Here is a 27,139-nt window from a genome sequence, read left to right as displayed (position 1 = left end):
TTTCTTCCTTTGTCCAAAAGGCAGATCATGTTATGAATTGTAAGAGACTAAACTTTTATCATCTTAAAATGATCACAATCTGTTAATGTATACGTAGCAATGTGGCTGAAACAGGAGAGTCTCAACTAAAGGTGATTCTGTATTTTGAAGCATGGTGTCTTGAGTGTCAAGGTCATCGGAACTTTGTTGGTTCACTGGGAAAACATGTGGGACTCAGCAGGTGCAGAGCCAGCTTCCTGCAGTGTTTGGCCAGGAAAAGAATGTAAGCAGAAAGGGGAAAGGCACAGAGGGTAAAGCTGAGGAAATCAAACTGACCCAAGGACCAGACTGCCTTTACTGTCCTAACAATGAGCTGTCACTGCATGCATGAGCACTGCCTACGAGAGAGGCTCACTGGGCTTAGGCATCCAAAGTTCACCATCTTTGTAGTGACTGCAGGGGCCATTCATGTAGACACACTGTCTTAATAGATACCAAAACTCTAGGACTCTTGGATGGAAAACAGGTTCAGCATGATTATGTTGCTTGTCCTCACAGTGTAGAACAGGGAGGCCATTTATCAGTGAGGACACAGTAAGAGCTACCATGGAAGTCAAGTTGTCACACATCAGCCAGAAGCCACTTTACAAGCTGATCTTTCTAGGATAGCAGACTCAGGCTATGGTAACTCTTTTCAACACAAATGGTATTTTCAATCTCTATACGAAATTATTATAAGCAGACTGAAAATGGTTCCTGTTTGTTTTGTAATCACGACTCTTTACTTATTAATGTGCATTTTCTACTCTACACCTAAGAGAACTTTCATATCAAGCTTAGAGAAAGAGTCAGGATCTGTTGTGTAATTCTATCCTGTGGAGTGGTAGACCCTGAGAGCCTGATAAGGTCGAGCTAAGGCTTGAAGCCCTGGGGACCCTGAAGGGATGGGCGGAGCTTTGCCTGCTCCCAGCACCAGGCTTCTGTCTCATAGCCACAGCCTCCCATAGAGAGAAGAGTGGTCATCAGTGACTTAGGGGCAATGCCCCCAAGTTTCTCCTCATGTAGAGGAGGTATCTCAGGACAAGCCCATAGGAAGCACCTGCTGTCAGACCCAATCCAGCCTAAAACTACATATAAGACCTTATGCAGAAGGAATAAAGCTGTGTGAGAATTACTCTGAGAGCATCTGTCACAGAGCTGTAACACTACCTGGGAAGAGGATGCTATCCGGAAGACGCTTTCACCACTAGAAGCTCCCCTGCACTTTGCTCACCAACCAGCTCAGGTCCGTACTGCAGTGCAAAGTCTCAGCATCTCAGAGCTGCAGCAGCAGCAGCAGCAGAAGTGGCAGAGGCACTTTCTTCTCCCTGTTCATACCTTTTCCTCATTGCTTGAATCGTCCCGCTAGGCAGGGCCAGAGATCTTCCTGGATAGCATCTGGTACACAGACATGTACCAACAATATCCTACTTTTGAAAAGTTGCACACCCCGAATGTTTGCAATGTAGGTATTAGAGAAACAGTAAAATTGAAATCGTACTTAGGAGAGTGTTGTCACACACCTATAATTTTAACACTCAAGAGGCTGATGGAGAAAAACATGAGTTCAAGACCAGCTTGGGACACACATCAATACCTTGTATCAAACAAAGGAGTGAACAGTGAACAAAGTCTAGGATTTTGCTCCCTGTGGCAGTTTTGTGGAAACTCAGAGTTTTTGACAGCACATCCATGGAATATGCTCCGCTCTGCTTTGTGATAGCATTCAGCTTCCAGGAAAGTGCTGAATTTGAATTTGATGCAGGCCTCCATGGGGAGAGGGAGGAGGATATTGCTGAGTTCTTAGTTTTCTTCATATACTTCTGCTCTTCACATTAGTGCCTGGGTCTCTATTTCTTTTGGCATTCAAGAGAATCCCCTCACATCTTAGAATCTCCTAACACCCTAGAAGCCATGACTTTAGAAAACCAAGTATCTGGCAGTAATGGCCATGAGCTGCTGAGCTTCTCGTTTCGGCTGCATGAGAAAATGCAATGCCAGCTCCACCTCTACCACTGACGGTTTAAGTACGTAAGCCTCAGGCTCCTATTGGTGTTTGCTGGGATTTTTCCTGACAGGGTGTAATGTAGCCTAGCTTCTTCTAGAAGTCTACCTGTATTTGGGATAACCTTGAACTTCCTGCCTTCTCCTCCTCTAAACGGCTGGCTTTCCAGATGTTGTAGAGCTCTAACTAGCATGAGGCTCTGAGTTTGATACCTAGTACCTGCAAATGCAAAAGAGAAGGGGGAGGGAAAGTACCAAGGGTGTTGTTACATTTTTACTCTTTGAAGATAAGTTCAAGGTATGATACCTGGCATCTTCAAGGCGCTATTGTCTGCTATGTTAGTAACAAGCATATATCCTGACCTGAACAGCCGATGAATTAGATTTGGATGTAATGGCCCTCTATTAAAAAGGTTTTGGCCTGCTGAATTAAAGTTGAAAATTCTCTTCGTGGCATAACACAGTGGACGCTTTTTTGATCACCTAGAACAAGCTAACGTAGTGTCTCTTTTTATCTTAGTCCTTATGAGTATCAAACCATTTCCATGGGAACCAGTCAACCGTGAGTCTTTTTCCAGCTTTGAGATACACAACAGACTTTGTGAAGGAGCTGGTAAGGTAGCTCAGTGGGTAAAGCATTTATTTGCCTTGCAAGTGTGAGAACCAAAGTTCAGATCTTTGAAATCCTTATAAAAGTTTAGGTTCATAATGGCTGCCACCTATAATATGAGTACTCCCAAGGCAGAGGCAGGGGATATGGTGAGCAGCATGGCTACCTAAATTAGCAGAAATCATCGGGCTGTGAGTTCAGTAGGAGGCTCTGCTTTAATTTAAAAAGTGGGGAGCCATTAAGGAAGGACATCTGCCATCAGCTTTGAGTCTCCATTCATATGCACATTTATATGCACACATGTACACCTACAGATAGAAAGATGAGCGCACACATGAAGGTAAGCTCTATGCAACAGTTTTATGAGTTGTACAGTGGAAGAAATGAATGAGATGAGGTAGCAAGTGTGTATCAACATGTGGAAATTGAGCAGACGTTTGCTTCACGAATTTCCTTTGCAAAGTCATTTATCTGCAGAGAATGTCTTGTGCAGCAAACTAGGCTAGGCTCTGCTGCTCCTTTTGGTTTGCTTTTCTGCTGTGACAGAAGAGCTTTTATTAAGAAGAGAATTTTTGACAGTGCTGCCATGGCTGTTCTTATTCTGAAGCCATCATCTTGCTTAAGTGATTTGTTGGGTCAGGGCGCTCGCACAGGCTGCATTGTAGCCCTGGGCTAGGGGGAAGTACCACTGGATGAGAACTTTTGTAATTGTCAGCTTCACCAGAATCAGTTGATTCCCTAAGGAAATGGAGATACTAGACAGTCACAATCAATAGACGTGACTCAATAGCAAGTGATGTCTTAATTTTCTAGGGATTTTAAATTTCTAGAGCATTCTCATTCATGCGATCAACAGCTTACCAGTAGTACAGAAAGAAGAGTTTTTATCCTGCAAAGGGTCACTGAATTAAAACTAAAATTGAGATTTACGTACGCAAAAATCAGTATTATTTATTAACGATGAAATATACAAAGGATTCTACTTATTTACATGCAATTCACAATGAGCCTAAAAATAAAACCATACTCATTGTTTATATAGAGTTTCCTCCATTTTTTGTATTTAAGTTCAAAGACTCATAAAGACTCAGACGAGTCAGCACATGGATGGATTTTGATGATTCTGTGTGCCAGCTCCCAAGGATAGTCTTGTGCTACCTTTCCAGCTGCAGCCATCATCTGGCTTCTGAGCTCAAACTCAGAATCCTGAAAATCTCACGATTCTCCTGCAGTCATCAAGTCACTGGTACCTGTCAGTGCTTGGGGCTTAGGGGAATTTGGACTTTTAAAATATATCCTAAGTTGTATTTCTTGTCTTAGCTAAGAGGCGAAGTCCAGATACTATGACATTCCTAACCACCTGCTTTAAATGAACTTGATTTCTGTACTAAGTAACATGGCAAATTCTCCTAGCCAGTTATTTTAAAATAACATCATTAGCATCGGCAGTGTGTTTTTACAATTGGCCAATTAATTTGTTAGAAAATCACTTTCTATTTGGAATATAATTTATGCTGCCTAGGTAACTTGAAATATACTAACAGTATATTTAACAGTATTAAAATCAGTAAAATAATCCAGACAAGACTAATTTTTTTCTAACTCTGAATATGTAAAAATGCTATTTAACATGTGACCACACATACAAAACTGAGATATTCACATTCTTGTCTGTATGCAAAAGTATTTTATCATGCAACCTAACACACAGAATTGAGATATTTCAAAATTTTAAAATCTGATGTGTGTTTTGTATTCGCAACACATCTGAACTTGGACTGACCACATTCCAGGTGCCTAGTAGCCACGTGCAACTTGTGTTAATCATATTGGACATTGCTCTAGACTGAGGGCGTATGTGCAATTATAACAACTGTTTCAGTTCATTCTAATTAGTAAAATTAGCAGTTATATACTAATTTTTGTCAGATTCTTTTTTAAACAAACATTTATTCAACACAAATTGGTTGAGGCCCTCCAGTCTTTCAGAGGTGAAATACTAGAAATGTATTAGCCTTGATGAGCTCACGGTCCAATACCTAAAGTGCCTTATAAACTGATAACTACCAACATTTTAATAGTTGTTGATGAAGGCAGATGTACGTGCTGTTTTGGACGAAAGATAGGTAGAAATCATTCACAAATTCAGGGTCTTTAAGGAGAAGGTTGTTATGAAGCAGAAAAGAGCAGGGCGAGATTATTTTAGTGAGAATACATAAAGTTACAAACGCATTGAAAGCAGGGCATCATCAGAAACCATAGTGTCTAGCATGGGTAGAGTTCTGACATGTAGCAGGCACTGAAAGCGGAGCCATGTATGATGAAGAATACACATTAGAATATATGAAAAAATATGAACCTCACGCCGCCAAGACTTAGTAAATGGCTTTTCAGTACTACACATAAAATTGACATCTTAAAATCATGGCTTTTATGGTGCTACATCAGGATGACCTGAAAGGTTGCCAGTTAGTGAGCAGTTGAATTAAGAGTAAATAAATATAGTTTCAGCATTGGCAGGGAAAATGGATATGCACGATGAAATTCTGGAATAAATGTCAGTGGGAAACGTGGTGAGTCAAGGCATGGTTTTTAATTTATATGCACTTAATAAAATCAGAGCAAGAGCATTTTTTATCTGATTTAGGAATTGGTTTCTTTAGAATTAGATGTAGATCATTTGCTTGGGCCAGTGACATCATTTAAAATACTCAACTTGGAAAAAAATAAGAGTGTGCATGAAAAATGATTTGTGCATAGAGAAAAACATAACTTACAAATGAATAAAAATTTGTAAGACTGAATGCTAAAACACAATCTAAGCAGTTTCAAAAGACAATTGAGAAGAAGAAAGAAGAGTTATGAGTCTTGTCCTTAGCCAGTTTTCATAGAAAATTTACAAACCTAGTTTCTAAAAGGTCAGAAAATGATGGCCTCTGAATGTTGCCAGCTATGTGAGACTGGAAAGCCCACTCAGTGGAGAATGTAACACTCTTGCAGAGGACCTGTTTTAGTTCCCAGCACCCACGTCAGGAAGCTTAGGGGAACTGACTCCCCCTACCAGACCCCTTTAGATGCCTGCCGTGCTGCTGTGGTTCTGTCCTGTGCATTCTCCCTTAGAATCAGGATTGTGTTAGGGTTGTCTGCCCATGTGAATATTCAGAAATGCAGTTGCTTTGCCAAAAAGTTGAACAGTTTAATAAATATTTGCAAAGTTATCCAGAAAGACTATTGTTCGTAAGCGAACAGAGAAGCCATCCAAGCCTGAGCTCTCTCTGCCTCTGAGCTAAATGCTAAGCCTCATTTGCTCTTTTTTCATTTTTAATTTCTGCGTTTGTTTGAGAATCAATTTAGATTGACTGTTTCTTCTTGAGTCAATTTCAGTACTTAACTTCCTAGATTTTTATATTTTTGTTTTAGAGAGAGAGAGAGAAAGAGAGAGAGAGAGAGTGATGCATGTGGATGTACATGTATGTAGACATAAGAAGTCAATGCTGGGTGTCTTCCTTGACACCCAGATTTCTTTTATGGCCTAATGAGGTCTGCTTTGAAAATGTTTTAAAGGTACTTAAGAATGTATATTCTGTTTTGTTACCTGGTGTGCTTTGTAGATATCTGGTGACCTAATTAACATTAGAAGCTTCAGTTTTCTTGTTAATTTTGAGTTCCCTTATCCATAAGAATTCCTGTCCTCTAGAAATGGAGGTATTAAAGTTATTAACTATTATTATTGACCTGTCTGCTTTTACCTTCTTTGTTTCAATTTTGTTTCATATACTTTAATGCCCTGATAGTAAGTATGTACTATTTGTGTGTCTCCCTGGGGTATTGGCCTTTAGATTGCCAATGGAAACACATAAGGTCTCAGACTTGGAAAACCATTTATTCAAATATACTTTACCTCAGAACTTATCCCAAAGAAATAGCCAGAACTTGTTCATTAAATATTTACTGGATACCCAATACAAGCCAGAGAGTGTGAAAGGAGAAATATTTAAACACACACACACACACACACACATTTGTTGAACAAGAAACAAAGAGAAGGAGCAAGCATAAAGTACAGAATGTGGTAGAGTCTTTGGCCCAAGGCTCATGTTGTGAAGGAGGACATAGAGTGTGGAGTGTGAGTTTATAAGGGTCCTTGAAACCATTTCCAATTTCCATGATTTGCTAGAAGAAGTGTAATTATGCTGAGGGTAACTAATCTGCTTTAAAAAAAAAATAAAAACAGGAGGATAGATGTTTACATTTTCTTGGACTTCTATGTTTCTGGCATGAACCTCTAAAATTAGATGAAGAATAGCAATATTTTTTAAATAATGAAAGTGTTTATAGCAATTGTTTTGTTTATAATCATTTGATCATAATGGATCCATGGGATTTTCTCTAGAAGAAATGTCATTGAATTTCTTAACAGTTTTGCAGCCCTGGGTAGTTAGGTGAAAATGTGATAGATTTCTTTTTCTCAAATTGTGCTGTTTTAAGATGCTTATTCACTAGGCAGGCTGAAATCCTATTTTGCTTATCTATAGGTACAGTTAACATTCTGGAAGACTACCATTTTCTCTTGCAAACATTTAATCACATAAATATTACGCTATTCCATTTATTTGCTTTTTCTGTAGTATTTCACACAGTAATTTAACTTCACTATAAAATATCTTATTTTGTACTAAATGTTTTAAATTGTTTTATGACATTGCTTGGTGAATTTCCTTAAATTTTATTTTTATCTCAATGATTATACATATATGAAATTAAGAGTTATTTTGACTAATGGTGGGTTTCATTATATTTAATTTTTAGTTTATAAATTATCAATATAAGAACTTAGAGTCATCTAGAATTTAATGCAGGAAAATATATTTTAGGAAAGCAGTTGAAGGATGGGAAGAAACCAGAGCCATGCAAGCCTATCCTCAAGGTGGAGTTCAAGACGACGAGGTCTGGGTAAGATGGCTCATTGCCATGTTCCTTATTACAGGGCAGTGCCAGTAGCGTGCAAAGCTACATAGTTAAGTCTGAAGCCCTACTGTGCAATAGTTTAACATGCTCTTCAGCTTTATGCTTTCATCAGTTACCCATGGCTTTCTGATTTTAGCGATTTATTTGTACATGTTGGAAAGTGAATTATTTTTCATACCAAACATGATATATTCTGTTGGTCCATGGATATGGTAATGTATATTTGCTAGTGTGAAAAGTGTGGAACAGTGATGAAGGGAAATAATTAAAATATACTCCATCCTGTATGTGTTAGCTAAGAGTCTTCTATTCAGAAATTAAATTTCGTAAGAGTGTTTGAGAGTCACAGAATGCAGCTTACTAGGTAAACAAGGTTCTCAGTGCTATCCTCACACTGATACTCTGATAACACTGATAGGAAGTAGGTGTAAGAACTAGTTGGTTCCCACAATCTAAATGTCTTAATTTTATGTATGAAATACTGTATTGAATATATACATCTAATATGTATATTTAGAAAAAAAAACTTTTAAAGTATTTCTTTGAAAATTTTGCTTCTCTAACTTCCAAAGACATTTTTACTTCCATCCTAGTTATTATAGTTGTCTTTACCCAAGGTGTCTAAAGCGTGAGGATCTGCATAGGATAGTTGCATGGTCCTCAGTGGAGGGAACTGAACCAACAACAGGGTTAACTGAGACTTGTCCCTCAGTCCACTCAGGCATTAAATCAGAAACTGTGCATTGAGAGCCAGAGACCAGTTTTGATTTACTCTGTAGGAAACTCTGATGCTGTTGGTACATTTTCGTACTCCAGTTTGTAAACAAGGGTGTTAGAGCTGCCTGCCCTCTTTCCCTTTTTAACCTGTCATCTGACTTAGCTTTGCTCTGATCTCTTTTGAGAAAAGGCCATGGACTTTTTTTTAAAGAAAGAAAATGATTATTTTTATTTATGTATTTTTCATCATTCCTAGCCTTCCAGTGAGATCTAGTACGAATACATAGAATCGATTCAGAAACAGTTAATAATTTCATTGACGTCTAATTGAGCTTGGAAGCCCTCACTGTGTGATCTTTGACACAGAATTATCTGGTTGCTTTGTGCTTAGATATTATCATTTTTTACACTCACATAGAATGGATGTGATGTTAGTGAGTTGCTCATGTATGCACAAAAGTTACACATTACCCAGTACGTAATAACCTACAAATGGGTAAAAAACCTTTTTGTGTTAAGAAAGCTTCAGGCACCAAACAACTATAGTTTGTCATATTTGCCCTATTATAAAAGAATCAAGTAGGGAAAACGGAAGAGCAAATGCAACAGCAGCAGAAGGTCAGAAAGGAAGCACACCAGGAAAAAAAAAAAAAACAAAAAACAACTGTGCTTATGTGTATCATGAAAGTGAGGTTGTTAAACTCTGCAAACAAAGGGGCAAGCCCAGACCCTGCCCTCAGTGCATAAGCCTTCTGCCTCCCTCAGACTGAACTGCTGCTGGCTGCTGCAGTTTCCCTACACTGAGGAAGGTAGCGCTGATCCTGTCACAGATTTGAAAGGAAAATTTTTAAAGGGTGCACTGCTCTTTGGCAAGCTTTTGTATGAGCTATTTAATGTGATCAGTCGGATCACCCTTAACTGTCTCCTCACCCCCACACCCCTCTTTCTCTTACCTGGGCTAGAAAATTCAATAAATTAAATAAGATTTCATTTTTTTCTTGCTTCATGGCTTTCTTCTTTGATTCGATCAAAGTACTTAAACTAGCCCCTGTCTGCCTGCTGTGTCATTTCCTATTGGCAAATCAGGAGATTTTATAGAACTGTCATCATCCATTCAGGGACCTTATACATTTTCTTCTCTTTGCTTAGAAGTCATTCTAGGAGTGAGGACCCTTCTCCTTTCCTTCTTTCTTGGGGTATTCAGAAATATGTTCTTGAGAGATGCAGTTTTCTATTCTAGGATGTGTGTGTGTGTGTGTGTGTGTGTGTGTGTGTGGTTATATTTATTAATTACATGTATCTGTTTAAGTATTAAACTTGGTGAAAGCATGAGGCGTGAAAGCATCTGTCTCACTTTAAAGCCCCACTCACTCTACACCCTGGCTATTTTCACCATACTTAGAACAGCAGATGCTGACACAGGGATGTGGGAAAGGGGACCCTTTATGCCTAATGGGAATATAGACTTGCATAACTGGAATACAAACTTGAAATCAATATCAAATATTCAGTTATAGACCACTTTGGGATATATGTCGAAAGAATAAGTCAGTACTAGGCACACACTTGTAATTCAATTTGGGCAACCGAGATGGAAAGATCACTAATTACTGCAAATTTGAGGCCAACCTCTTCAACATACTGAGTTTCTGGGCAGTCAGGGATACACAGTGAAACCTGTCTTCTGGCAAGACACAGGCATTGCAGTCAGAAATGCACAGCAGCTCTAGGTGCCTGCATTGGTTGGGTCTGCATAAGTATAAATCAGTCAAAAGTCCAGCAGGGGTGGTGGAAGGAAACAGGGAGTTCCACATCTCATCACTGAACTGAATATGACTGATAGATACAGGGAGGTGGGTCATTGCTTTCAGTGTTACAAATACTAGAGACCCCACCAGGTACCAATCAGTGCTCGCATAGATGGTTCAACAAAATGAGCCACAGAATGAAAACATAAGTCATGAATCTAGGAAATGGATTTGTACAGATGGGAATAGTAAGAGTGGGAGGGAGCTAAGAGAGCATGGATGCGTGGGTTATTCATAATACTGTGTGTGTGCGTGCATGTACTTGTGTGTATACATGTGTGTATCTGTGCATGAGTGTGTGGGCAGGTGCATGCATGTATGTGTGTGTATGTGTGTGTGTATATATGTAATTGTCAAAGAACAAAATTAATCAAAAAATAAATGTTTAACAGACTTGCATACCTATATTTATTGCTTTTGCTCACAATAGCTAAATTGTGGAACTTGCCTAAAGGCTTATCAACACATGAGGAAAATACTGTGTTTATACACAATGGAATCATATTCAATATAAAGGATGTAATTATGACAATGTCAGGAGAATGGATGGAACTGGAGATTTTTATGGGAATCAAAATAACTCAGTTCAGACATATATTTCACATTTTCTCTTGTAAGTAGAATTTCAATTTAGATTTCTATAGGAAGTTAACATAGAAAATGCAAAGAGAAGGAAGACGTCAGAAGGGAGGCTAAAGGGAACAGGAAGTATGAAGTGTGTTTGTAGATGAAATGTCACAATGAGATCTATCACTTTCTGTCATAATATACACTTGAAAAAGAATAAGTAAAATACAGAAAAAAGGAAACAAAACTTTTTACTTTATGGTGTAAAATCTTGGCTTAAGACATGTATTCACTGAATTCGAGAGTAGGTATAAAAGTCAGGCATGTTTCCCAAGATTAAGAGACATGATTTCTTGTTTTTATTTTAAATTAGTGAAGGTCTCTCTTGACACAAATATTGGAGCATAGAGAGGGATGTTGAAACTACAAAATCTAAAATGAAGATTCGGAAAAGTCAAGAAAAGTCATAGAGTGAATCCAAAGGATGGATGACAGAAAAGATGTTCTTTCTTAAATACTGAGGAGGTTTTGTGTGGTAGATATCTCAACCAAAACAAAACAAGAAACTGCACATTCTGTTGGCTTCTTGTTGCTTTGACAGAATATCTGATAGACACAGCTTCAGAGAAGAAGGACTTACTATGATTCATATTTAGTATAATAACCATGCCATCATGGCAGGGTCCTGACGATGAGTGGAAGCAGCTCTGGCTGCGAGAACAGGAACATACACTATGTTGTCATATTCTGTGCAGCATGAGGAAACAGAGAGATGGATGGTTGTGTTCTGTACATTTTTTCACTTGTTTTTTTTTTACTCCAGGACCAACACCTATAGAACAGCGCCCCATAGTCTGGGGGAGTTAACTCATCACAGTTAAGTCTCACTGCAAACACCCCTTCAGCCACACCCAGCTATTTACATGCTGTCAAATTGACAACCTAGATTAACAGACATAAGTTTTCCCCTGTTCACTTGAAAACCAAAGAGACAACTCTGTAAACCATAACCTTCCACTTCCATTCATCGCTGTATAAAACATATTGGTCTTTCAGATAATCTACAGAGTCTTAATGGTTCCAACATTGTTCAAGAATCTATATTCGGAGTCTTTAGTAGGACTCAGAGAATCTCCTGAGTACCTGTCTAAAATAAAACAAAGCTTAATATTACCAGTGTAGATTAGTACAGAGTAAACATTATTTCAAAAAGGAAGAATGGGGTATGACTCCTTCTGAGGTCACTTATCCAAACACATCGATTCACAAGTTTATTTAATATTATTGTATATTCAACAAAATAAATATAAACATAACTTTTTGATGTAGGATATAAGGTCATATATTTCCATCAGACCACCTAGATTAGATGTTGATGCTTTACAGTACAGATTGTTGTCTTCTCTATGAAATAGAATTGTACTTTCCATTTGAAAGCAAGGGTTGATGACTTAAAAGATTAGTAATACATATAGTTAGTGATGTAGATATGACATAATATTGACAACATAGAGTTTCATGTCTGATTAATGAATAGTATAGAGTGCTAACTATGGCCCATATTCTGTCAGGAGGTCTAATTATCAACCTATACTCTTACATTTCCACAGTTTAGTAGAACAGCAAGTACACTCTATGCTCACTGGTGTTTATGTGCTTCTTCATTATTTTTTAAGGCAGAGAGTTATTTACTACATGACTCTTAATTATTTGAGTTTCTTTGGCTTTAGTATGAATGTTTTGTCCTGGCTTTCACAGGAGGCTCACTTGAGTCTTCTGTTTCTTGTGCCTTTGCTCTGGGGTGATGAGTCCAAGGATCATGCCCTAGGCAGGTAAGAAGAACATGGGAGCTATTTAATGCAATCCTTTAGTGGTATTTAAAATGTCTTTCACGTACTGTTTCACATTTGTGATCTAGACAGGGTCTAAAGTAATAGAGATTACCAAAAGAAGATAAATAAACACTGGCAGCCACTGGTGGTAGTACAGACAGTCGGGATGTGGGGAAGATTCTTAGGGATTTGCTGGAGCGACTCCTTGTGAGAATGGATGAGTCAAGAAAGGCTTTCAGGGTAGTAGAAGTACTGATTGGACCGTTTCAAAGTGGGATTAGGCAAACAAAAAACTGTAGAACTTTCCAAGTATATATAAAGCCAACACAGAGAACTGTGGTTTGGAAAGGCCGTGGCTAACACCCATAGATCCCAGTAGAGTGCACAGCATGTTTTCTGGATTCAGAGCCATGTATCCCGTTACTGTGAATACCTTGAGTTTTCTCGTGGCACCTTGTTTTCTCAAGCAAAGCCGTCTCCTGACTTAGTACTGTGTGAACCGATCACTTAACTAAACTAGTCTTCTGGCTGCATTTTGGGCACTGAAATGCAGCCAGCTTTTCTCTTCTCATACCTTTGGTGGTGACATCATTGTTTGTTTATTGATTGCATGTAAAAAAAAATACTTACATACAATTCTTGAATTTACCACTTCTAAAAACTACCCATGGATCCTACTCTGTAAACAATTGAGAAATATTTATTCACCAGTTAACTCTTTTTTTTTTTTTTAAATTTAGTTGTATGTTATAGTAGTGGCAAAGTAGAAAAGAGATGAATTTCTGTTTATTCATTGTATGTGATAAGTACTAGAAAATTAAATAGTGCCTGCCTACTATGATGATAGCCACACAATGATTAGAGTTTGAAACAATGGCTATAGGAGTGTGATTTTATTCAGGACAGATTTTTGAAATTAGATTTTTGGAGTTTAGCCAGAAAAATAATATTATTCAAATCACAATAATAGTGATTATAAATAATAGGTAGAAAATGGTTAATGAAACATTTTTTTGGTTAATACATTTGAAGGACAGTATAACTTTTTCTAGTGTGGTGAACACTGTTATAGATAAAGTAGGGAATAACACATTTTTTTTTTTAAAAAAAAGGCTTCATAGAAACTATATTTTGATGAGACAGAGAATGAGCAAGACAAATTAGTTTTCAAGCATAAGTACTGTGGAAAATAAAGCAAACAAGGAAGGTTGGTGCGTGAGAGTGGAATTGCACAAAACCATTATATAGAGAAACAGATATACGTTTCATTCCCTCACGTTCTCTACACTTCAAATACGTGGCCTAAGTAAGAACAAATTTTCATCATTTACTTACAAGGTATCTAACTAGCTGCTAATCTAACTAGCTGTATTTTAGTGAATGTATTCTTGTTTTATATAAAATAGTTTGAGGTTTTAATTTTGTATTGCTAATTTATGTGTATATTTTGGTACATGCTCCAAAAGGGAAATGTTGCCATGTGTAGTTGTGGTGGTTTGATGACATCGACAGTTATAATGGGTAATGCTCACTCAGGGTGTTCTGAGGAGCAAGCACTGCTTGGTTGGGGTAGTTTGAGGGTTACATACCTGTCAGTATGTCTCTGTTTCCTCGATGTGAAATCCAGCTTGCAGGAGACCAGGGCAAGCGTGTAAATGCAGGTGCTTGAACTCCTGGCCTGGCCCTGTTACCCTTGAATGTCATCGTGTGATATTGATGGTAGATTTGAAGATTGAAAGTTCCACAGATGTGAAAGAAATAGGATGATATGATGAAGAATACATATGTAGGCCTTACAGTAAGCTTTTTCTAGATACTAAAACATTACAAATGAGGGGCTGGAGGTGGAGGCTAACAGTTGACAGCACATACTGTTCTTGCAGAAGATACAGTTTGGTTCCCATCACTCAAATCAGCAAGCTCATGACAGCCTGTTTTCCAGCTCCAGGGAATATGATGTCTTCTCTGACGTACTCCAGGACCTGCACTCATGTGCGCATTTTCATAGATATGCCTTTTATTGAAAATAAAGTAAACCCTTTTAGAAAAATTTTTCAAAATTATAAAAGGATTTTTAAAAAATTTATTTGTAGGCAATTTTGAATGATTTGCATGCACGTTACATGTTAAATAACTTTATATAAAGGAATCTCAAATCAAGGACTGAAAATAGTGTACCCATATTGTGATATATGAAAAGATACTTAGGAGTAGCTTTTATAACATAAGTGTAGATAAATCATGTACTTTTCATGGTGACTAATATGGGTAGTGAGGGCAGGTGTGGTGTTGTGTACTGGAAACATAAGGATTACAGAAGCAGACAGCCCACAGAATGTGGTGTAAGGCTTCGGTGTTAATAGAGGAGATTCTTGGAAAACATTAACGATGTAGAAAATATTTGAATGACACTTTCCCAGCTGTCAAAAGTGGTTTATAACTTGTACAGTTCTTGCTATGTCCTTAAATACTCAGAGTGTTAAATACTGTAGCCACCTGGTGCGGAAAGATTTTCTTGGGAACATTTGTTGAGTAGCCTTGTTAGGACCAAAGTAGAAGCCACTCAGAAACTCACAGAAGCCTTTATGGAGACTGTCCACAGGAAATAAAAGGAGGACCAAGAGCAGGCCTACAGTCAAGGGTGGCTTGTGCACATGTTTATTGTAGTTTAATTTTTAGCAAACTAGGTTTGACTTTAATCACATTAAAAAAATTCTACATATAACTTTTCCATTATGTGATATATAATTTTTTAGAGGATACTATCACTGAATAACTATATGATGCTACAGAAAAAATAGTATCCATCAGATATTTGCAAACATCCTATGCTTTTTATTTCCAGGGAACCTTTTATTATTCTGTCAGGAGGCTTATCCTATGATACCGTGGGGAGAAGACCTTGTTTAACAGTGATGCACGGGAAAAGCACGGCCGTGCTGGAAATGGACTATTCAATTGTTGACTTCCTCACCCTCTGTGAAACGCCATATCCAAATGGTAAGGCTCACTGTACATACACACTAACATTCAAAGGAGCCTCATGCTGCAGTAAGGAGTTTCCATATCCCATTGACCTAATGCTTTAGGGGAAAAGGCTCTGCCTTCATAACATGGTCACTTTTAGTTCAGCTGATTTTTATTCAGTACACTTTATTGTTCCCATACTGTACTCTGATATTAACTATGCTCAAAGACAGACACTGAGCATATTGAGTAATTTAAATTCTGCAAGACAATATTTTCCTCTATTTCTCCAGAGAAATCCAATATAGGAATATGCATGCATACATAAAGGATTGCACTAGGTATGTGTGTGTACATGAAGGAAGGATTGCAGGACTAACAGTCTAAAAAAGCCCAGAATGAGTAAAAAGTCATGGTTCTAAAACATGTGGGAATCTCAGGGAGTAGTGCTGGGCTTAAAACTCACACAGAATTCTGTCTTTGTTGGGAAAGCTGTCTCTGTCCTTAAGACCTTCTTCTGATAGGTTTAGGCCCAGCCATTCTGAGAGTAACTGGCTTGTTCCACATACCAAATTGAGTGCTACTCATTTCTAAGATATTCCTTCATCTAGACTGGTACTAATCATGCAGTTGGGGGTACCATAGTGTGGACAGGTTAACAGAGAATACATTTAAACATCTATCTGTCTTTTCATTTTATTTGGATCTCTTTGAAGTTCAAAGATACAATTCATTTTGTAGTTATTAACAGACATGTATTAGCTAATGTGAAAAAGATTACAAAACTCTATCGACTGATTCTGAGATTCTATATGGATAACGGATCAGGGTTAAATTGTGTGTCTCTGCCACATCCTTGAAAATGTAATACCGAAAAGAGTTTCTTTGGGGTTCTTATGTTATTCTTTTTTACAAATACATAAGAATTTTGAATGGAGTACTTTATATATTTATCTCATCCAAGACATCAATTATATAAATTGTTCTGAGCCCATGGAAATGCTAAACACTCAAGAATTGACCCAGGAGCTCAGCTAGACGCCTGTTTCTGTGGCCGCCCCTGCAGTCTGTAAGATCTGTTCACGCGGCTGTTCTCATGTTGCAGATTTTCAGGAACCGTACGCTGTGGTTGTTCTTCTGGAAAAGGATTTAGTGCTGATAGACCTTGCACAAAATGGGTAAGGACACTGGGTGAGCAACTTCGCCACTATGTGGGAAGCCACAAGATCTATTTTAGCATGACATTAAAGAATTACATGCCACTAAAACTTTACATTTATAAACACCATCTCCTTTTAGTGCTCCAGATTCACATTTCTAGTGATCAGAAATGTACTGATTATAGTGGATATCATAGATTCTTCTGTTTCTTTTTATCCTTTTATTGAAAATAGTTTGTTTCCTACACTTAATATATCCTGATTGTGTTTTCCCATTCCACTTCTTTCCCACTCCCCTCCCATCTGGATCCACCCATTTCTGTTTCTGTTTAGAAGATAAAGAGTCCTCTAAGGGATAATAATAAGATGTAATAAGATAAAACAAATAGAAAGATAAGAACCCAAGGGAAACACAAGAGACAGAGACCCACTGTTCTCACACACAGGTATCCCATAAAAACACTAAGCCAAAAGCCATAATATATACACAAAAGATCTATAAAGGTAAAATAGAAAAGAAAAAATTATATATAACTACAATAAAAATGTTGATTTAGAAGGCCTTGTTTCCTTGATGCCCTCCATCCCCTCTGGCTCCTGCTGTTTCTGCCGCCTCTTTCATGGGGGTCCCTAAGCTCTGAAGGGAGGGACTTGATGGAAACATCCCATTTAGGGCTGGGTGTTTGTTCCAAGTTCTCTCGTTCTCTGTGTAATGTCTGGTTGTGGGTCTCTGTATTTGTCCCCATCTGCTGCAAGAGGAAGTTCCTCAGATGGCTGAGCAAAGCACTGGCCTATGACTATAGGGCAATGTTAATTAGGGGTTATTTTATTACCTCTTTTTCAGTATTATTTGCATTTACCTTAGGTCTTGGTCACCCAAGCAATGTCAGCTGTGGGTTCTAGTTTCTGTAGTGGGTCTTCAGTCAAGTCAGATGTTTTTTTATTCTCACAAAGTTTGTTGCCACCATTCCGTGAGCATGCATTTCAGGCAGGATCCCACTGCAGATCAGAGGGTTTGTGGCTGCTTTGGTGTTTATGTCTCTCCTTTAGTAGCATGCAGAGGACCTTTCTGTACCAAAGAAACTAGTACATAGGGATGAAGGATCCTGTAGACGCCCGTTCAGCTTTTCCATGTGTGATGAATTGTGATTTACTGTTACTCAGCTCAAAGTTTCTTTAGTTTTTTACATTTCTGCTTCATGCTTGTGTATGCTGAAGCCATAGACAAAGGCTTGTCCAAGATGGACCCATGTCAGGTTACCTCTGATGATCCTCTTAGTCTTTGTCCCTCTATTCAGTCTGTTGTGATGTATTGTGCCAGATCTCTCTCAGATTCATTAGAACCTGCATCGTGTTCCTTATTTCTTTAAACTGTCGGTTGCTATTATTGTTGTAACTACTCTACCTGCTATTTTACGAAGATAGTGGGTATTATTTTTTACATTTTTGGTTGTGAGCCTAGCCTTTAACGGCTGAGCCACCTCTCCAGCCCGTGGGTATTATTTCTAAGCTCCTCTTGCTAGCTTCCCATACTGGCCTTAACTTATGGGATAGCAGCACTATGTAGAATAGATCACATTTCATATCTTCTCTTATACAGTGCTTTGCCAGCCAAAACCCTCCACTTATTTCACTGTCATCAGAATCCACACAACTTTGACTGTGTGGTTTATGGCTTTCCTAGACTCTGCAGACATGGCTGATCTGTAAATCCCTACCCTATCGGCTCTTTGTAAGAACTCTTGGTACTTGCTCTATTTATCACCTGTTGTCAGGGGTACTGTGTCTTGTGAAGGGAACTACCATATTACTTGTTTTCTCCCAACACATATGAAGTACAACATCATTCACAGTAAGCATCAGGCTAAGGTGGTTCTGCCCCCAGGGACTGTTAGACAGTTTCTGTACAGATACTTTATTACTGGGATGCTACTGGCATCTAGTGGATAAAACACAAACATACTTCAGACATCTACAATGCACAGGACAGTTTTCCAAGTCAAGGCTTCTCCCAGTGTGAACAGTACTAAGGGTGAGAAACCTAGTCTATGTGAGTGGTACTGTTTGCTGGCTTTGTTTTGTGAGAACATCTCAGCTTAGAGGCTGGTACTCATAGTACTTATTTGTTGTAAGGCTTTTTTGTTTGTTTGTTTGTTTGGTTTTTATTTTGTAACAGACCATTCAAAAATAACTCTGTATGACATCCCTAGAAAAATATATTATTAATGTATTTTTCTTTATTTTCATCTACTAAGTAATTCATTAATAATGGAATTTGTTGCATGTAATCTGTACTGAGATATGATTAAATCAGGAAAAATACTATTCAAGTCAAATGGGAGAAGGTGTTTTAGTTTTGCAGAACTGTCAATTAGATGTATGAAGCACTAGATACTTGGAACAGAGGAGAAGATATTTTACAAAAAGAAGAAAGTTAATTTTTATTACTTCTCTTTTTGGGTGTTTTATCTTTGGTCTGGGGGTAAAAGTAAAGATGATTGGACTCATAGTCTATAAAGGTTTTTTCCTGAATTATCATTTATTTTAGTATTATTAGCAATGGACAGATTAGTAAATCTAATATATATAGAATAGCCGTTTTGTACTTTTTACGTGTCTCATAGTTTCCACTTTTTAAAAAGATACTTTAACTAGTCTCATTCTAAGAAGCATTGCTATTTTGATTTTAAGCACATTAGCATTTTAATGATTTTTAAAGCAATGTTTATCTTGATAAATTAATTACATGGCTATAAAATGAGGTAACCTCTTGGCTCACCAATAGTGTGTCTGACTTCATATTCAAAGAACATGAAAAGTGTAATTATAATTTGGATTATTACTGAACTAAAATGTATTAGCTTTCTACCAGTGTGACAAATGCCTGAGAGTAAACGTTTGAGAAAGGAAGTGTTTGGTTTTGCTTATTATTTGAGAGGGTTCCGTCCATTGCCGTGGCTCACACTGGCAGCATCTTATCTTTGCAGGAAGATACCATAAAGCAGTTGTTAGGCTCACAGTCTCCCGGCAGCCAGAGAGCAGGCAAGGCTGCTGGTGCAGCAGGTCCTCTCCTTCAGTTCACTGGGGCAGGACATACTTGTGAGATGGCTCCATCAGAGTGAACCATCCATTGCCCATTAGTCCTCTCTGGAAATGCCCCCAGAGACACATAAGTGTGCTCTGCTCAGTATGCTCTCAGCCCAGTCATGTTATATTTGTGGTTGAATGACACATGAAACAAGTGTTCTGGGTTCAATATTGGATGAGGCTTTACATTGATAGAGGAAAAATGAATTGAAATTTATGTTAGCTGTACCAGTAGAAGGGTAAGGTACTTGGTTGACATACACATAGCTCTTTGATTCACGGCAGTTCAACTTCTGTTTGAGTTACTTTTTAGCTTACATGGTTCTAACAGGTTACTGAAAGCCCTTGTTGTTCAGGAAATGTATCATAAATTAGGTATGAGAAGCACATGAGACAAATGTGTATGTAGCACGCAGCCTTGTGTGTGGCAGTGGGATATAGCCGCAACCACAGTTCTTCGGTGGATAAAGAACATCTTCTATAATAAAACTCTTCAGTGTTTTTACACATTTACATAATCAAATCAATGTAATCTTAGTAGAATGTATAGTAATGTCTTCATGGTTGTGTTAATCATAGCTTACAATGTGTTAATGTGTTTTTCTTTTTCCTATTGTTAAAGATACCCTATATTTGAGAATCCCTACCCTTTGAGTATACACGAGTCCCCTGTTACATGTTGTGAATATTTTGCTGATTGTCCTGTGGACCTTATTCCTGCACTTTATTCTGTTGGAGCTAGACAGAAACGTCAAGGTTACAGCAAAAAGGTACCAATCCTGAGTTTCACTGTTTAATTCAACATGTTACTATCTTAAATTTGTCTTTTTGAGGTGTTGATAACATTGTTAAATTTTTAGGAAATTATTTTTTGGAAGTAAATTATGTGTACTATGTTTATACCTTCCTAATATAACCGTATATTGTATACTAATTATCTGCTATAGAGAATATATATTTCTAAGTCAACATTCTTTTATATATATATATAGGAATGGCCCATCAATGGCGGTAATTGGGGCTTGGGTGCTCAAAGCTACCCAGAAATAATTATTACAGGGTAAGTAAAAGTATATTCTTACCAATTAATTCAGTAATAGTTAATGTACTTAATGACAGTTTGAATTTTAATTCACTCAGTAAAGCTTTTTTTTTTTTATGTTACAATATGATAGGAAAGTTATCTATAAGATTTCACTGATTTACGTGATTTTTGCCTTTTACTCACCTAAGTGAATGAGTTTGCTAAAAAGTAACTATTTTTTTCCGTTTTATTCTTTTCTTTATATTCTTCTCTGTCTTGTTTGTCCTAGGCATGCTGATGGGTCTGTTAAATTCTGGGATGCTTCTGCAAGTAAGTGCTTCAAAAACTTAAGTGCTCGTTGTAGTTCACGGCCATTGCCCTATACATGATGCTTTAAATAACTATACAGACCACTTTACATCTGGAAGTACCAGGTTATCAGCTTAACTTATTGGCTTATTCAATATGTGCATTTAGAATTTTTAAGAGTGAAGATACTTTAATGTTATTAGTACACCAAATAATAATTCTCAACCTTGTCCCAGTTTTTTCAAATTATCCTCAGAACTTCTCTTTAGAAGTCAAAAATAGAAGCGAAATATATTTCAAATCAGAAAATGTTGTGTCCAATTCTAAGGTAATACTACAAATGCTTATGTTGTCTTTGTAGGTGAGAGCTCATGATTGGACAGGAGTAGACGTGGGAAGAGCAGCCATGATACTTAGAGACCACTTATAGCAAGCACTTTTGGGAGTCACTTACCTCAGGAGAGCTAGTGTTTTATCAGGATATTTGATAATACTGGTGCCTTTCAAATAGAACGGTTTTACATATAATGTCATTTTAGGAAATGAAATATGTTCTTCATATGTTTACACCAAAGATTTTGTGCCAAATTCCTTTTGTAGTTTTTCTTTAGGTTATCTAAATCCTTTGTGAGGATGGAAATGTCTGAGTGTGTAATATATTAGAAAATAGATAGAGAAATCAAAATTTTGTTTAGGTAAGTATAGGTTGTTTTTCTTCCAATATATGATTAACCATTATATTTGATTTTTAATGATTTGATGGAGTTTTTTATTTACAAATTTTTGTAAAATATTTGATCATATTCTTTTTTCTCCCTCAACTCCTCCTGGATCCTTTCTACCTTCAAACTCCTCTAACTTCTTACCCACCCCCAAAATAAGAAATAAATAAGGAATGAAAGCAAAACAAAAATCAATAGGACAAAAAAATTACCAAAACAAAAAGCATGCATACACACACAATGGAGTTTATTTTGTACTGACCAAATACTTCTGGGCCTGGAGCCTGCCCTGGAGTGTGATTGATACACCCAGTGACACCCTACTGGAGAATACTGGTTTTCTCCTTTGCAGCAGGTATCAGTTGGAAATAACTTTTGATGAGGGTTGGATTTTTTGTCTGCTTCCCTTTCTCCATGCTGCAACTTTGTCTGGCTTGAGCTTGTGCAGGTCTTGTGCAGCTGTTACAGTCTCTATGAGTGTGTATGTGCATTGCTATGTTGGAGTCTTGAGTGGAAGGGTTTGATAAAGACATTCTATCTATGGCTGAGTGCCAAAGGGTTTCAGTCTCTGCACATTGTCTAATTGTGGGTCTCTTTTGTTAAATTACTTCTACTGCAAAAAGAAACTCTCAGATCAGAGTTGAGTAATGCACTGATCTATGGATCTAGCACTGATCAATTTATTCCTGTTATCACAATAACAGCAGTAGTTTCCCCCCCTATTGATCATGACCTAAGTAGTCTTAAGTTCTTGACCACTTTAGTAGTGTTGGGTATAGGTTCCATGTCATAAGAGTAGGCCTTAAATCCAATTAAAAGAAAAGGTTGTTGGTTACTTTCAAACCATTTGTGCCACTATCACACCAGTATACCTTGCAAGCAGGTCACTGTTGTAGGTCACAGGGCTTGTACCTCAATGATGTTTCCTCTTCCTTGGAAATTCTCCTCCATCCTGGTCCCTGGTCCATTAACTGCCTAACCTCTGCGGTAGTTGTTTTGTGCAGAGTGATAGTTATGGACCTATTTTTATTCTTCTACATCCAACTATGGACTTTGGCCAGCACCACTTGTTGAAGATGCTGTCTTTTCTCCAGTGTGCATCTTTGGCTTCTTTCTAAAAACTCAAGTGTCACTGTAGGTGTGTGAACTTATATCTGGGTCTTTAATTATTATATTCCTTTGATCAACCTTTTTATGCCAATACTGCAGGTTGTTTTTCTTTTACAGCTCTGTAATACAGTTTTAAATTAGTGATTATAATACCTCTATCAGTTATTTATTACTCAAGACTATTTTAAGCCAGGCAGTTGTGGCACATGCCTTTGATCCTAGCACTGATGGCAAAGGCCATTTGCTTAAGGTGGATAATCTTTTTTGAGGTGTTCTTGTATTCAGCTTCCAAGTATTTTATTGAGTTTTTTGCATGTATGTTTACAAGGGGTATCAGTCTTTAATTTTCTTTCTTCTGTTGTTGGGTCTTTGTATGGTTTTTTGTATGGTTTTTGTATAAGAGTAATCATGCCTTTGTAAAACAAGCTAGGAAGTATTTCTTTAGGTTTTCTTTTGTGGAATTCAAGGCACGCTGATTGGCATTAGTTCCTCTTTGAATGTTAGTAAAATCGTCCTGAATCCATGTGACCCCAAGCCCTTTTTTTTTAATGGTTGAGAATTTTTAAATTACTGCTTCAATTTCATTATGGATTATGTGTCTCTTTAGATTGTTTATTTCATTTTAACCTTAGTAGATAATCTATATCTACAAATTCATCCATTTCTTTTAGGTTTTCTAATTTAGTAGAGTACAAATTTTTAGTGTATGTCCTTATAATTCTCTGAATTTCCCATCTGCTGTAATGTCTCCATTTTCATATCTAATTTTACCAGTTTGGATCTTCTTTCTGTGTCTTTTGATTGACTTAATTAAAAATTCGTTTATTTTCTTTAAAAAATCACTGATTCTCTATATTGATTCACTGTATTAGGTTTGTTAGTTGCTATTTCACTGATCTCTCCACTTCGCTTGAGTCTTTATTTCTTGGCATTCACTATTTCTCAGTACTGTTTCTTGTTAGTTTTTATTTTAGAGCTTTCAAGTGTGTCATAGATGAGTTGTCAATATGAGATTTCTGTGGTTTGTTAGTGTAGCACTTAGTACTATCTTAGTGCTGTGTGTGTGCTTCTTAGAGCCACTGTCATTGGTCCCACAGGTTTGTGTGTGTTGTGTTCTCTCATTCATTCAACTTTAAAATTCTAACATTTTCATAATTGCTATTTTCACATCCTTGTATTCTGCTGCAGTTAAGTTGTTTTCCTGGGTGTCTGTTACACAAGGGTTGCTAGCTCCTGAAGGAGGCATATTGTCACGGTTGCTCATGCTTGTGATTTTACACTAAAATCTAGATATCTAGAGTCATGACTCTTGAAGTGTAGATATTTGGTGTAAATATTTGATCTTGCCTTGAGTGGTTGTTCCATTCTTTGCTTGCTATTGCGCACTCTGGGTTCTAGCCAGGAATGTAACCTGTGGATTCCTAAATCCCAGCAAAGTATGGAGGTTCTACTAGGCCCTTGGTATAAAGAAATTAATGGTTGGCTGGGAGTCAGTCACAAAGGAACGAAGATGGGCAAGAAATGTCTGAAAGGTATGGCAGGGGAGAATTGGCAATTTTTTATTTTTTAACTAAAATTTGTAATATACTTTTTTCTAGTAACTCTACAAGTACTGTATAAATTAAAAACATCTAAAGTATTTGAAAAGTCAAGAAATAAAGATGACAGACAGAACACCGACATTGTAGATGAAGATCCATATGCCATTCAGATCATCTCCTGGTGCCCAGAGAGCAGAATGCTGTGCATAGCTGGAGTGTCAGCTCATGTCATCATTTATAGATTCAGCAAACAGGAAGTAGTTACAGAAGTCATTCCGGTAATCACCTCATAACTATTTCCTTGTCGATTGTTTGATATTTTTAAGCTTTAAAAACTGTTTAGTAAACAGTTTTTAGTTGCTTTTGTATAAAAATTTTGGAAGCAAGTTAGTATTTATATCACCACCTGTTCTTTGAAAAATATATATGTGTGTGTGTGTGTGTATATATGCATACATATATATACATATATATATGTATGTGTGTATATATATATATATATATATATATATATATATATATATATAGAGAGAGAGAGAGAGAGAGAGAGAGAGAGACTATCAGGATCTTTAAGTATATTATATCTTTTATTTAAGGAATATCAACTTACTGGTATTCAATATATTCTATAGCCATGATGCATATTGCATATGTATGTATATGTGTGAACTCACACCTGTGTACACAGATTTTTTAAAACTTTAGTCAAAACTTCTTTTTTACTTTTAAATATAGCTTTTTTTAAACTTTTAAAAGTATTCTTTCTGGTACATTGAGTATTAACTATTAGGAATAGGTAAACAGCCATTCTTTTATGACAGATGCTTGAAGTTCGACTGTTATATGAAATCAATGATGTGGAAACGCCAGAGGGTGAGCAGCCGCCACCTTTGTCTACCCCTGTGAGCAGCTCCAACCCTCAGCCCATCCCTCCTCAGTCTCATCCGTCTACCAGTAGCAGCTCATCTGATGGGCTTCGTGATAATGTACCTTGTTTAAAGTAAGTTGCAAAGACTTAGGTCTTTTTTATATGTTACCTGTTGATTTATATGAATAATAATCATTGGTAAGCTTACAACAGTATGTATGTTCCTGTGTTCAGCTATGGTTAACTGAGCCTGTATTTTTATGGTTTAAGAAGAATGGTGACTCTGTAGTGTCGCATACCTAAGGTGACGCAGGATTAAAATAACGAGGTCTGATGACTAAACGTCAGAATGTGTTTCCTGGGCCTTCCCATGGTCGCAGCCTATCTGGATTCAATGTGGGTCATGTTCATTTGCTTCTCTAAACTCTGAAGATTCTGGTTCCTTTCATCCTCACCTTGGATTTGACATTCTCACATTTTATTTTATCTTTTCTTGAATCATAGCATCACTTTATTGTTACTTAAAAGACTTTATTTTTGCATCATTTTAAGACCATACTAATTAATGCGGGGATTGATTGGATAGATTTTTTTGTTTTCGTTTTGGGTTCAGTTTCTATTTTTGAGTAGTTAAATTCTTAGGACATAGAGGTGTAAAGCAATGAGTAAATAATTGTGTACTAGAAGTATGCATCTTTTTATTTCCTTTGTTTTCAAGGAATCACAACCCTAGAAGTCCTGAGTATCAGAAGGGACTTTGGATTTTGAACTTTAGAATAGTGTTAGAACTATTAAAATTTGTGGCCGAGAGGCTCACCTTTTCAGGATAAATTTATATTGTATTGTCAGGTACTCGAGTCTTGGAGGACCAGAGTAAATGTTATATTTCCATGGTTCTCAAGCCTCCCAATGCTGTGACCCTTTGACATACCCCTCGTGTTGTGGTGACCCCCAACCATAAATTTATTTTGTTGCTACTTTATAACTGTAATTTTGCTATTGCTTTGAATCATAATGTAAATATCTCACATGCAGAATGTCTGATATGCAATTCCTGTGAAAGGTTCTTTCAATCTCCCAATGGAGTTACTACCCATAGGTTGAGAACTGCTGTTATGTTTAAAACTGATATGTCCGGATGTTACAATAACAAATAGCTTTCTCATATTTAGTTGCTGGTTTTTTGTTGTTTTTTTTTTTTTTCGGACATGGCTGGAGTGAAAGTCGCTGACTGACCTCTGAGACTGTGGGCATTTCCAAAGCAGCTTCACATACAAGGGGCAACTCGCCCTGCTTAACTGTGATCATTCCATGGAAATAAAAAAGAGAAAGGAGCAGCATCCTGCTGAGGCCACACTAATCTTTCTGTCTTTTTTCTCCCTAACACATATGCAGTGTTACCAGCTGCTTTATGCTCCTAGATCCAGTTCTTTCTCACCCTGGTGGGCTGTATCCTCTCACTCATGAGCCAAAACAATGCCCCTCTCCTTAAGTTGCCTTTGTCAACTATTTTGCCATAGCAACAAGAGTATTAATTAACAAGTGTAAGTAGATTAATCAGTTTTGAGTTACTTGTAAGAATTTGTTTTCTGTGGTGGCCATTATGACATTGGCATCACATAAAATATGACCGTTAAGTCATTTTATTTTGATACTCTTAATGTTTTACCTAAGAATGTCTTTTGCAAGCAACATTTTGCATTAAATAAGAGGTAAACTATCCTATCACTTTCTCCTCTGAGGCAGGAAAGTCCATGCTATTTTAACATCAAAAACACACATAAGACATTTATTTAGAATCTGATCACCCAGAACTTATTACTGGAG

At 37.2% G+C, this 27,139-nt stretch overlaps 1 protein-coding gene across 8 annotated transcripts in view; it reads left to right on the top strand.

Annotated features, from left to right (window-relative positions):
* Stxbp5 (syntaxin binding protein 5) overlaps positions 1-27,139 on the top strand; it is a 143,317-nt gene that overhangs the window by 65,892 nt on the left and 50,286 nt on the right. For all 8 annotated transcript variants that reach the window (XM_076926840.1, XM_076926839.1, XM_076926837.1 and 5 more), the window contains exons 9-16: positions 7,507-7,585; positions 15,370-15,524; positions 16,597-16,669; positions 20,361-20,508; positions 20,731-20,798; positions 21,052-21,092; positions 24,502-24,722; positions 25,266-25,444. In XM_076926840.1, coding sequence (XP_076782955.1) covers positions 7,507-7,585; positions 15,370-15,524; positions 16,597-16,669; positions 20,361-20,508; positions 20,731-20,798; positions 21,052-21,092; positions 24,502-24,722; positions 25,266-25,444 — 964 coding nt within the window. The remainder of the gene's footprint in view (positions 1-7,506; positions 7,586-15,369; positions 15,525-16,596; positions 16,670-20,360; positions 20,509-20,730; positions 20,799-21,051; positions 21,093-24,501; positions 24,723-25,265; positions 25,445-27,139) is intronic.

This window comes from Arvicanthis niloticus, chromosome 28, assembly GCF_011762505.2.
Source record: "Arvicanthis niloticus isolate mArvNil1 chromosome 28, mArvNil1.pat.X, whole genome shotgun sequence".
Lineage (NCBI taxonomy): Eukaryota > Metazoa > Chordata > Mammalia > Rodentia > Muridae > Arvicanthis > Arvicanthis niloticus.
This window is presented reverse-complemented; position numbering and strand designations above follow the sequence as displayed.